The 13,182-nt window shown below is 49.6% G+C and overlaps 1 protein-coding gene across 5 annotated transcripts in view; it reads left to right on the top strand.

Moving 5' to 3' along the window:
• The window catches only part of zgc:158464 (uncharacterized protein LOC791139 homolog), a 68,307-nt gene that overhangs the window by 42,822 nt on the left and 12,303 nt on the right, over nucleotides 1-13,182 (top strand). Inside the window, exons 3-5 of one of the 5 annotated variants that reach the window (XM_055507205.1) lie at nucleotides 5,478-5,696; nucleotides 6,394-6,492; nucleotides 12,889-13,035. In XM_055507205.1, the coding sequence (XP_055363180.1) occupies nucleotides 5,478-5,696; nucleotides 6,394-6,492; nucleotides 12,889-13,035 (465 nt within the window). The remainder of the gene's footprint in view (nucleotides 1-5,477; nucleotides 5,697-6,393; nucleotides 6,493-12,888; nucleotides 13,036-13,182) is intronic. The other 4 variants (XM_029145484.3, XM_029145485.3, XM_029145483.3 and 1 more) reach the window with 4 other exon arrangements.

Genomic DNA, 13,182 nt, shown 5'->3' with positions numbered 1-13,182 from the left:
TGGTGTCGTTCTTCATTTTTAAGATTTATTTATGGTATTAACTGGGCAACATGTTAAATAGTAAAAGCGAGGTCACCCATAGTTCACGTTCCTCTGTTTGTGACCCAGTTCGTCACAGAGACGCGTGGGCGTCGCGGCGGATGACAGACAGCACGGCGACTGTCAGCTCCGCTCAGCTGCGAGCTGATGGATTTCATTTCCCACACATTTATCTGCTGCAGCTTCTGTGCGTGTGTTTGTGCTGTGGGGAGAGATTATCGGATTATCGCGCCGTAAAGAAAAGGGGAATACTTGAAAGTACGCTCGTCGTACGCGCACCTGGAACGTGCGGCGGCGGCGCCGTCGTTTCCGAGCGGCAGCTGACGTTTTGAACGCTCTCAACCAAGACTTTTCAAAGTTAAAATGTAAATGTGACCTCCGCTTGACCTTGATCAGGGCTGTTCACTTTCCAAAACACGGTGAGGGTCTTCACATCCCCGGAGGGAGATGAGGCGGTTGAAGGTTGAGGGGCTGAGGTGCTGGGTGGGGGGTGGGGGGCAAATGGGATTCGCCTCCTACTGCTGGAGGCCTGTCACCAATAATGGGCTATTGACCCCCATTGGACTGTGGGCATGAAGTGACTATTCATCACAACCATGTCCATGTGTCTTCAGACTCCCCCGGCCCCCTCCTCTGCGACCACACAGGCAGATTAGGCAACATGACAAGAGCATCCCTCCCCTCCTCTCCTCAGTCGTCCTCCCCCGTTTGTCTCCTTTCTACTCCACACAACCAATCCTCTTCCCGTGGTCTCCTTCCCTTCCAGCAGCCGTGCACGACCTGAACTCTGGGTGCACTCTCCTCTAATCCGGCACCAGTCTTATCTCGGCTCAGGAACAATGGCCACAGAGCAGGCCCGGCTCGGAGCCCCGGCCTGCAGGCAAATAGCTCCGCTCCCACGTGGCTGCGGGACCCCTCTGCGCCCGGCGGCCTCCGCCGAGCCGTGCTTGACTGTCGTCCAAGTGTAATTCCTACGGCCGCAGCGCCGCGAACGGCTAATCTCGCCTGTACTCGCTGTCGCGTTGTCGGCCCGCTGATGTACCGCTCGCCATTCGGTGATTCATGTAGGTAGTCGGGCGTCTCTCCAAGCTGCGGCGCCCATTCGTCTCCAATTAATGAGCTTTCACCTCGGCGCTAACGAGCTGTAATTGCGATTGTGGCCCACGTCGACGTTGAGTCCCTCAAATGCCTGACGTCATCCAGCGTTAAAGCCGCAGATCGAGTCGAGTCCTCATGTCTGGATGGTGGATTATGTTAATTAGCAAACGGGAACCAAACTCAGTGGTGCACTCGTCTGCCTCTGGTGCGCGACCTCAGGCTGTCCAGCATCCGCTGAGGAGTGACGCCATCGGTCCATAATGAACAGCGCTTTCAGCTTCGCTGCTCTGCATGTTTGTTATTCCTGCCAGTCTCACCCGCTATCTCCCGCTCCTGCCTCCCATCACTCTCCTCCACTTCCTCCTGCAGGCTCTGTTTATTTCTCCCTCAAGGACACACTTGCATCACCTGTTTCTAAATTTTCCCCCTCAGCGTCTCTATTCACTCGCTGTCGCTCTTTGTCTTTGTTTTTGTGCTGATACGTCCCCTCTGCCTCTCTCTGACTCTCCCCTCTCCTCCCCCTCTCTCCCTCTCCTGCTTTGTCTGGCTTACTTCCGTCATGGCCTCCTCCTTGTTTTTGACTTTGGTGTGTTGTCTCTTCAGACTAAAGCGAATCTGTGTACATGACAACATGTTGTGGAAGACACACTTCAGTCTCTGTTCCCTTGGGGCATCTGGGGAAGAAGTCCATTTATATATACATGAGTGCACACACCCACGCCAGCCTGCCTTCACCAGGACTCTACATGTGACTGAGTTTTTAACTCATCTTTGACTTTGACTTTTCTGATCCTATGATCTATGTATTATGCTTCTTTGAAATACTGTTCTCTGAGGTTTGCCAACACAAAGACGACTCAACTTTCTGAGCTCTGCCTACAAGTGGCGCTCATTACGCAGCATTTGTCTGTCAAGACATACAGTACGGTGTCAGGTTAAACAGACAGGCGTTAAGAAGTAAACTAAAAATAGTTAAGCGTGAAGCGAAATACTAATGCACGTTCTCTGTGGTTTGGAGCTCCAGACTCCACAAAAGCATGGAAGTGACAGGCAGCCAGAGGCCTCACGGTGCACCCACCACCAGCCTGCACAGTGTGAGCCCAGATCAAGGAAGCGATGACGGGAACAATAGGCACGGCTGCTTTTGTTCTGTCTGCAGGAGGCTGATGGAGATGCAGCAGCACGCGGATGCACGTCCCACTCGCAAATGGACAGTTTCTAGAAAGGCACGGGCGTGGGTGAAACAATCAGACCTCATTGATTGCAGACACTTTGTCTCTAAATATCAAATCAAGTGAGACATTTGGAAATTGCGTGGGCTGTAGCAAAAAAGGAGTCGACCAGGAGAAAACATGCTAATTTATGCCTTTTGTCTTTGCTTCCTTTTGTTCTTTCCCAACACTGAGACATTAAAATGAAATCGAAATTGGGCCGCGATGTGAGCACAAAGCCGACAGGATCGTTTTGTCTCCGCGTATTGTAGCTCCTCTCGCTGAGGTCTGGGGGGGAACACTTGACAGCAAGTGGCTCATTTCAGTGCCGCTCGCTAAACAGAATGACACTCAGCACTGGGCCTCCACGGGTCAGGGAGCAAACACCTTCCCTTGTCAGCCACCTCTGTGGATCGACCCGGTTCGCTCTCCACAGAATCAAATCAAACCTACAGATGAGACTCGCTGATATAAGGGCTGTAAGGCTCTCCAAAGGCAGTGCTGCCTTCCTTAATTGTGTCTGTGTCATGGTACCGTCGTGACCGGGTCGGTGTCACGGTTTTCCGAAGCGCATTTTAGCATTAGTATTCATGAGCGTGACCTCGCCCGTTTCCCTCTCAGCAGAGCAGTAGCACCTTGTTAATAACGGAGCGCTCTGAAGTAGTTAGAGCGACGCAGGTTCAGCGACCCAACCGGCAACGAGGGACGAGCAAATCCTTGAAGCTGGCCAGTGTTTTCCTGAGGTGTGAAGTCAATAGCATTTAATCCTTCTCCAGTGCAGAAGAGATCCCCTCAGTCAAATCCACACAGGCGCTGTGCCTCCCCAAAGCAGCGTTTGCTACTGTTACTGGTGAGAGTCCTGGTGGTGAGAGTTGTGGATGGGTCGGTCCGTCTTCTGCTGCAGCAGGATGCAGCTGCCAGGTTCTTTGGAGCGGATGTTTCCTGATTGAATCCAGAGTTCCCTGCCTGCATCGTGCTCTGCTAATGCGTCTTGATGTAAATAAACAGGAGCATCCCTGAAGCTATGGCAGGAAAAGTGTCCTCCTCTAGGATTAATCTGTCGAGAACCAGAGAGAGAGAGAGAGACAGTGACTAAGTCTGAATCTGTCAGTTGTTGCAAAGCTTAAGGTTTCACCGCCTTCCCTGCATATGGAAAAGTATGATCAGCTGATTGGGTTCTTTATGATTTCCCTCCTGAAGGGTTTAAGTGCAGCTGCTCTACTCCCCACCCCGTCCATGTCATTTTTTAGTGGTGCTTGACAGATGCTTTGGCCTCTCTAAACCTGTTGAGTGCTGCACTCTTTCTTTTAGTTTAATGACTTCTGAGCGCACGGGCAGCTCTGAACTGTGCTGTAATGTGAGACTAAATATTGGTTAAGTAGTCAAGTGTTGATGGGTGGTAAGAAAAAAGGCAAACCAGAGGAAGCGCGGCATCTGGAGAGGACATCCGGGGAGGTACGAGAGGCATGGACGGAGGGTGTGGAGCCTGACCTCTGACCCTAAACAAAGGCTAGAGGTCAAAGACAGGAGATAGACCGAAGCTGTGTTTGAACATGCAACGCTGTCGGGCCAATCACTGCAATTTGCCTCGACAGATGCGCCCCCACCCAGTTTGCCAGGCGTGCCTCAACAGGAGCAGGCTCAAAGAGGGAAAAGACGAGAAGGGGGAGGGATGGATCAAAAAATCCAGTCAGATAAGAGAAGGGGTCAATAAAGCTGCTATAAGCGCACACAGGGTCTCGTCTGATGAGGAACCGGGGAGTCTCAGTCCACTGCAGCAGTTTATTGAAGGCAGCGCGTCTTTAATAAACTGCTCTCATTTTACCCCTCCTGGCAGCCTCCCTGTGCTATTTGTTCTCCTGCTGGGGCAGTAGGGCCTAATCATGGCGGAATCTTGTTATACCAAGTCTCTTAACATCCAAGATCAAAGCCTGTGAGTTTGCCTAATGCAGATTACGTCGATATACAGGACCGAGCGGCCTCGTCTCACTCCACGCCTTCACCACCACCACCACCACCGGCGCGTAGCTCCATTAGGCTCAACGCGTTGCTCATTTTTCCGCAAGAGTTCCCTTGGGCTAAGAGGCAATTATGCAGTAGTGTGGCATAATATTTCATTCTCTTCACATTGCATTACTCTATGCTGGTGCTGGCTGCTAACAGCTTCATGGGGCCCAGGAGGAAGGGTGCAGGCTGCTAACAGCGTCATGTGAGGAGGGAGAGATTGGTGAAGAGAGGAGAGGTTCTCAAGGGCATGAGGCTTCATTAGGAGTCAGGTCTGACTCACCTCCTCACACGGAGAATAAAGGGGGCAGCATGCATGCATTCAAATAGAAAAAGACACATCCTCTGTCAGACATTGTTTCATATATGATAGGGCGTGTGGATGCAAACTAAACGCCATCATGGCCTCATTACTTCCTGCACAACGACTATGATTTATTCCCACCAGAGTGGGTTTGTACCATTTTACTGGAGCGGTTTCCTTGACATCCTCTCTCATGTCACAATGTAACCCGCACGTCAGTGCGCATGTAACTTTAATTAGCTTAAAAGGGAGCCTGAACGTGGAATCGGGGAAGGAGCGTGGTGGGAAACGGAGGAGGTGCTGTCTGTTCGGCTCCTCCGTGACAGCAGCCTGGGGCACACCAGCGTGAGGCGCTGTGCGTTGGTGGCCTTCGTCCTGCCAGACCTTCACTTCAGCTCAGCAAACAGCCACTGTCATGCACTACATCACAGCACCAGCATCAGCACCAGCATCAGCAGTTCAGATGAATTCATGCTGCACTTCGTCTCTTGTTTAATAAGGCTCCTATAGTTTTCAGCTCAGCCGATGTCACTGGCTGCATATCAGTGGAATAAGAAGGAGGCAAGTGGCAAACATCAACTTTGAATCTATTTTACCATGCAGTCAAATCATTCCTCATCATCATCATTCATGTTTCTCATTCATCACACGCAACCAAACACACACTCTGCATGTCAAACTTTACAGAATGCGTTGCCTTAGCGCTCCCGTCATTAATCCTTATTTCTCATGCGCTGACAGCGTTCTGCCCCCCAGTGCGCTATTTGCCATGAGGTTTCACTGCAGGAGCCCACCATTAACGGCCGGCCTGTCTCTTGCAGAGATACGATCTGGAGGAAGGGGGTCCAAAGAGGGACCCGCGAGGCAGCTCCCCCTGTACGACACGCCGTACGAGCCGGCCGAGAACGGCGGCGACTCGGACCCCGAGCCGCCGCGCTGCCCCAGAGAGAGCCGCCTGCCCCAGGACGACGAGCGGCCCCCCGAGGAGTACGACCAGCCCTGGGAGTGGAAGAAGGAGCGCATTTCCAAGGCGTTTGCAGGTAAGCCAGCGAGTTCCGCCTCGACTGTAACCACGAACATAGTGGAACACACGAGGAAGCAGGTCAAGCAGCCGTAGAACTACTGGAGAAGGAGATTTTCTTCTGCTTTGCTTTTTCTCGCAGAATCCTTACAGTCGCTTCACCTTCAACTTAAACAGCTGTATCAGCTTGACCTGTTGCCTCTGCTGACCTCTGCTAGTGCTGATGTAAACACTCACGTGTAAATTGAATAGTTTCACTCTTTTGCTTAACTGAGCCCAGTCTCTCCTTTTCTAGCTCTAACATCTTTGGTCATGGCGTCTGTTAGGTGTCGGGGTCTGATGCTGCTTTAAACTATCTCACTCTTCCTTTTTCCTCTGTTTAAGCACCAACTGCTTTCATTCGCAGGGGCCCGGTCTTCTTTTTATCTCCCTGCCTGTTTAATCTGAGTTGATGCCTCCGCTGCTCAGGGATGGGGGTTGGGGCATTATTGGTTGTGCGGGTGCATGTAGATGCAGGTAGTCAACGTGGTTGGAGAGCTTGAGCATGGCTAGCACAGCCATAACATCAAACAGGGCTGTTCGTGGAAGGAATACGGTTTGGGGAATAAACATATGCTCCCAAAATCTTTAAAAACACCAAACCTTTGAATATCTCTTAGAAAAGAACGTCTGCAACCCTTTTTCATCGCCCCTTTTCTTTTTTTATCCTTGAACAGCTCTGCTTTGTTATGACTGCATTAGCTACGAGGGCTCTGTAAATGGCACTGGATCAGATCCCCACAGACGAAAGGACTGCACCTCAAAATCCCTCACAGGTACCACTGGAGACGGGGCGGGGGGGGTTATCTGTATAATCTGTTGTTGGACCTGGGACAGTTAATTTGTACGTTTGGTGTTTGTTTCCTATTTCTTATTTAAATCTTTAGCACACAGGTTAAAAAATGTCTACAGTATAATGTGTTGCTGTGATTTTCTTTCCCAAAGCTGTAGAAATTACAATTTAAGCCAACTGTTGATTGTCATTGTGCCAAAAATACATTCCACAAGGTCGGGGAAAGGTCTCCCTCTTCAAATACAAAATGTTCCTGATTCATGCTACTAATGTGATTGTTGTGAAGTGTACTAAACTAGTGCAGCCACTGGAAACACTCAGCTCAGCCTTTCAGTGGACACGTGCAGCGACACTCACTCGCACTTTAGCGCGGATGTGAGTGAGTGAATCTCTGTCCTCTGTTTCTCTGCTCCTGTGGAACGGAAATAATGGACAGTGCCATCAGAAAAGCACCAAGTCAGTGTTTTCGCACACAAACCTGGAGCTCAGTCACGTCTGCGTTGAAGGATTGCTCTGTTTTACACCAACCAACCACCAAACACAGACACATGCTGTGTAGCGCATGGAGAACTTCAAACAGCAAACAAGTCCTCGTAAAGTAGTGTTCCATAGGATTTTAGCTTCCAATTTGCATTCACTGCTGTTCCATTAACGCAGTGTTGGTTACAAAACAAAGGCTGAGAGGCTGATTAATAGCCGTGTCTGAGATCTGACGGCGGATCTGTGTGTAACGTCTGGGATCTTTGATGCAGTCCTTTATTGCATGCTGGTGGACGGGTCCCACGTGACCCCTGATGACGTCATCCATGTCATTTTCATCCGTCCTGCGTTTGAAGAGCAGCCGAGCGCAGACCGACGTGTCTGAGGTCTCTGTGCACTAATTACTTAAAGACGCTGCTGTCGCCACTCTGCATCCTCCAGGTCGGCCGCTTCGCTCAGCCGCTTTAAAAATGCTGCTCTCGTTTTCTGTCAATTAATCCCTGCTTCCTGTTTGCTTATGTGTATTGTACACACTTTTTTCACAGGAGTCACGCTGTTCTGCCTCTGCCTGTCATTAGTTAAATAAGGGATGCTGCATTCTTAATCACTTCCCTTCTCTCCCTCATTATTTTCTTGTCAAGAAGCACTTTTGAAGGAGTTTGTCGAGGGCACTATTTACTCACACGTCCCTCTCACAGGCAGCTTCCCTCTGTTGATGATGGCTAATTGAATTCCCATTGCATGTCAAAGTGTTGGCTGGGAATTAGAGAGATAAGTCTTTAAGTTGGCTTTCAAAGAGGAAACTTGGGCCTAAAATGTCCTTGATTTATTGCATTGCTTTATTCTGTTTTATGTTTAGTGGAGGCAGAAATAATTCTTCACTCTTTGGACAAGACATCAAGCACGACAGGCGAGTGAGACGTCGCTGGAACGAGCCTTGTCCAAACAGTCCCGTTGCTCTTACAGGTGTCTGTGTTGCCGGGTCTTGGATCCAGACATCAAGGGGCTTAGGGAAAGTTTCCCACCTTTCAAGGCTTGGACTTGCGCGTCTCCATCCAAGACTGTGATCATTGCATCCAGCTTAGCTCCATTGTGGGGAAATAACATATAGCTGCTGTGTTTCTATCCCTTTGTGAGCCAGTTCTTTAGGACTGTTGACAGTGGTGTAATCCCCACTTCATGCAGTAAGTCCATTCGGTGCCTCCGCCTGGAGCTGCTGTAGGCGTTGTCAGTGCTGTTGTCAGGTTGGGCGCTGGTTCGTCCTGGACTTCCCCGTCGTTTACAGCTGTGGGACCCATTCGTTGGAAGCTGGCAGGCTTAAAAAGATGTTTCATAACTCTGTTGCTGACGGGAGCTTGACTCCAGGGCTTAAAACATCTACAAGTGTTTGCTGTAGCAGCTTTGAGGGTTGATGAAGAGTCACTTTATGGGTTTGAGTTTGTAGCCGACTAATCTGATTCGTCACATGGTTTTGTTTATTAATGCTGTATTTTTTTATGCACATTGGAAAAGAGTTTAACGTAGCCACAGTCCATGTGACCAGTCCATGTGTTGGTGGTGACTGCGTTATTGCCCAGATCTCAGCAATTGAGGTGCTGAGTAAAAAACTTAACTATACAGTAGCTCTGTGTGATGTCAGGTTTCCAGGAGAGCGATTTTCTTCAGTTTCCTCCTAGTTTCTATAGTTGCTGATGCACCTTCTGGCTGTGTAATACCAGGGATTGATGACACTGTTCGCCATTTGGGTTTCAGACACTTTGCCCCTTTTGCAGGTTATATTATGCCAATTATTTGGGGAATGGAGGTCTTTGCAAACAAAGTAATGGCGTATAATGAAGAAGATGCACAGCCCTGCTGTAGCGTGGCCCGAGTGTGAAGGAGAAACGGCAGGAAGGTTGATTTAAATAAGAGCCAGGTATTCCCATCACCGCGGTGCACCAGCATAATGCAATCTGCAGAAAAGCGCATTTGTCTTCATTAACGAGAAGGGGACAGGAGCAGACTAATGCTCCCGCTGTAACCCTCTTTCCTCCGCTGTCCCACTGTCAGTGGCTGCAAACACTTGGGCCGCAATTATTATTCACTCCCGGTCCGTCTCCTGACAGGTATGCATTGGAATGTAAATTCCAGGCCTTGTTAGGGTGTTGGGAGGCTGTGTACTTGCTGTTTGGTTAATCACTCACCCTTGCAGAGACCCCCCCACCCCCCCCACGTCCAATATAACATACGCACACCAGTCACAGCCTCTTCTGGCTGCTGAGGAGCTGATGGACGACCCTGGAGGTGAGGAGTGACACAGACACGTTAGAATTTCACCACTGGAACGACAGAACGTTGGCTTTCGTGTCCGCTGGTGTAATAAATATTGCTTGGCTTCATCCTCCCTCTCACACCCAGACGTGGGCCCGCCGCCACTGGAAACCTGACCCTCGTCACAGCAGGTCTGGGACTGGGAGACGTGGCTGCAGCACCTAATCTTCTTGCCCTTTTTACCTGTTACTGACTCCCATTCCCTGCATTTAGCATGAGAGATGAGCAAACGTGCTTTTGGGATGTTTTCATGATTATTTGATGAAGACGGTTGGGTTTCCTGACCCAGAAATCCAAGGCTTAAGACTAATATCCCCAAATAAATAATAGAGCGCCTTGGAGTGCTGTTCTGAGCTCCAGCCCATTGTTTTGTGTCTCTCTGCTCGCCTGGTCTGATTTCCCCAGCGCCGTCTGTCCCTCCTCAGCTCGCTGCGTTCCTACCGGCCTCTGAACTACACCCTGCTGATAACCTTCCTCACAGACCTCTTTCATGCGCCTCAAATGTGCTTCGCCTTCTTTCTCCGAGCGCCGCCACAGGTCTTATCTTCACTCACACACATTGGCCACACGTGCCAACGCTGTGCACCTCACCAGGCCCTGCGGACGCACCCGCCGCCTGCCTGTCATCGCGTCTCCATCGCCTGTTTCCCCCCTCACAAATGGGACGGATGCAGTGCGTGGAGTTACGAGGTGGCATTTCCATCACACAGTTGTGGTCTGTGATGATTTCTGTGGCGATGGAGCGAACACGTCTTCAGAGGAGGTGGGCTTTGTCTTCTCATAAACATCACAACCTTCCAGCTTGTTTGAATGCGCATGCAATTAGCCAACCAAATTAAGCAGAACTAAATTAAATGGCCTTGGTGGAAACAAGCATGGCTGGTGATTTATAGAGCGGCACCGTTTCCGGTGATAAAGTGCCATGAGCTAATGAAAAGCCCGGGCAAACAAATATCTGCTTTTAAAATAGATCACCTCCGAGAAGAACAAAGGGGAAAGTAAACGGATTAAAAAGGAGCTTGTGTCCACTCTTCAGCAGCTTTCAGGCGATTTGATGAATTGAGTCATCATCATAACGCTTCATTTATCACTCACTGGACGTTCAACCCTGGTGTCCAACCAATGTTTCATTTTTCAAAGCTATGAGTGACACATGAAGCTGATGATTGAACTCTGTTCACAGCACTAACAGGACTGTGTGTGCAGCAATTGCAGTGACAGGTGCTTTGCTAATTCAGAATATTCCTGCGTCAACGGGAGAAACTGTAATGATATAGACTAAGAATTATACCAAGAAGAGATTTAATTTGTTTGGTGAGTTCACGTACATCTGTTAATCTTTGTGTGTATTTGTATAATTTCCTCTCTCCTGTAAATGCTCCTGCTATTGTATGTGGTGCAGTGCAGACGGTCGCGGATCTGTCTGTAGAATCAGAACCATGATGAGTCGCGTGTGTGTCTGGACAGCACCGATCTGTACCTTTGTTTACATTGATCCGGCTTCGTGTGAGGGAAAAAGTCAGCCAGTTGGCTGAAAACACACATTACAGGTGTGGGACTATGAGAACGTCTGCATCGGTGTGATTAGCTTTCTGGGCCAATGTGTTAATTTGCTGTGGTGTGTGGAGGCTCCAGCTTTTGTCGGGTCAGTACTGAACCTGTGTGTTTAGGGTTCTGATTATCCACATGGCAACGTGACATCTAGATTATCCCGGCCCTTGGGCGTTTGCAGCATTTTCATATATATGGTGTTTACAAAAACACACAGAATCGGTTTACCTTCACTTCCACAGTGTTAAATATTATCATCCAGCTGTGCGACCCGGCAAATATGATCCCCAGCGCTGTCCCCGTCCTTTCTGAGGCGCCGCAGCCCAGCCAGGCTTCTGCTCCCCGCACAATTACACGCTAATCTGCAATGTGAAATGAGTATTAGGCTTTTAATCTCACAGGAAGCGAGTCCCCTACTTCACCCCAACGCAGAGGAAGTTCTATTCTCATCCAGACGTTGTGACCTTCTGCCTCCGCTCCCGCGCTGCCGCCGCCCCTCGGCTCTCCCCCATCAGCACACGCAGCGAGCAGCTCCTCCTTCCGGCACCTTCCTCCACATCATCCCTCCGCCGCCGCGGGCCGGCCGTTTAATTGCTTGTCGGACTGCATATTCTCCAGTTTCCACCTTCATCCCGCTCGCAGATATTGCTCCTCATTAGCATGTCGTGCACCACCGCCCTGCTGCATTTTCTGGGAGGCTCGACTCGTCCATAACATTATGTTCATGCTCCAAATGAACTGCGTTGTGCTGTGCCTGTTTTCCAGCAAATGAAACACTTTGACACATTAATGCCATTAAATGTGGGCAGCTATCGTTCCACTTATAGACACCTGATACTCCAGTTTATTACTGGCAAACTGGGACGCCCATAAATATTAGTTATGCTTCCAAGCTGAGGTTGACTGTGTTATACTGACTATGATAATATTTCAGCAGCAGCTTGTTGTTTTATGACCATAATGATTTTCGCTTCGTTCACTCCAGTAACATCTCCGGTTCCGCAGACACTGGCATAAACATGTTCCCCAACAATGAGGGTTTCCCACATTCTTAACCTCCATAAGAACATGAAGCGTTGTCCAGGTCCACACAGCTGCGCAGGTGTCCTTTCCAAATTCCTGTGCTGTGTTTTGGATTTTTAGATACAGATGGATTCTCCAGATTATATTTTATTGTCTCTGCAGTGTGTGAAACAGCACACCGACCCCTGTCCACAGCCCCACGTGTTGAATTACTGCGAGCAGCTGCGTTGCACCTCTGAACACAGTCTAACACTTCTCATGGATGATGAAAATGCATTCCCCTCGCCGTCCCATCCACTGAATATCATCCGCTCCTTAACCAGGGACCCGTCCTCAGTAACAGGCAGAAGAGCACTCCAGTTACAGCCGGAGGTTCTACCCACCCAGCTGGACACTGGCCATCCATCATTTGGGGAGCAGAGCCAGGGTTGTCTACATGATTGTTCATTCTAATGTCTTAATGTTTCAAGCTCAGTACTAAAAATATCAGCAGAGTGCATGATGGTGTGCTGTGGCTGAACTCAAGGCAACTTTATATTTTAGAGGATCCATAACGTTCCATCAACATGGTTCTAGTGTTTCCCTGGACCCTACAGTAAAGTGAGATGTCTAGCTGAGTCTGAGCTAAGATGAGATGATATGAAAGGACTAGATTTGTGGAAAGGGTTGTGAATCAGTAGCATTTTTTAGCATTTGACCTGAAAATTAAATCTGCATAATAATAAACACTTTATTTTGTTTGTTTGAGGGGGAAATTGATTCTCAAGCCTCAACCCAAGTCCTTGAACTAACTTCTCTTGCTTTTCAGCCCTGTTGTGTTCCTTTCTTCTCCCAGTCAACACTTGCTGCTGATTCTTGGACCACAGGAACCGATCCTCTCCATAATACTTACACCCTCTGCTTTTGTTGTGTATGTCACTTACCCAACCTCTTACCTTTTCCTCTCTGTTTCCTGTCAACCCCCGTGTTCTGTGTCTCCGTCTCTGCCTCGCGTCACCGCCGGCGACATTTGCAGTAGAGATTAAAGTGATCAAGGACCTACCGTGGCCCCCTCCTGTCGGCCAGCTCAACACCAGCCCTCCCCTGGTGGAGGAACTGGAGTCTCCCTCCCAGACAGCCCAGCCCTCGCCAGGACAGATGGGCTGTGACCAGCACCACCATGGTGGGTGTTGGCGTTCCCCACTCTTTGCCGCTGTTCTTGCCCGTCGGCGTGTTTGTTCCTGAATCCCTGTCCTCATCCTTCGTCCATTCATCCATCCATCGTCCGTGTGCAGCCGGTTTCTGTACAGGGGCAGATGCATATTCCTAT

This window comes from Betta splendens, chromosome 3 (assembly GCF_900634795.4).
Source record: "Betta splendens chromosome 3, fBetSpl5.4, whole genome shotgun sequence".
In the NCBI taxonomy this organism is placed as follows: Eukaryota; Metazoa; Chordata; class Actinopteri; order Anabantiformes; family Osphronemidae; genus Betta; species Betta splendens.
Note: the sequence above shows the minus strand (reverse complement) of the source record. Positions and strands in the feature narration are given on the sequence as shown.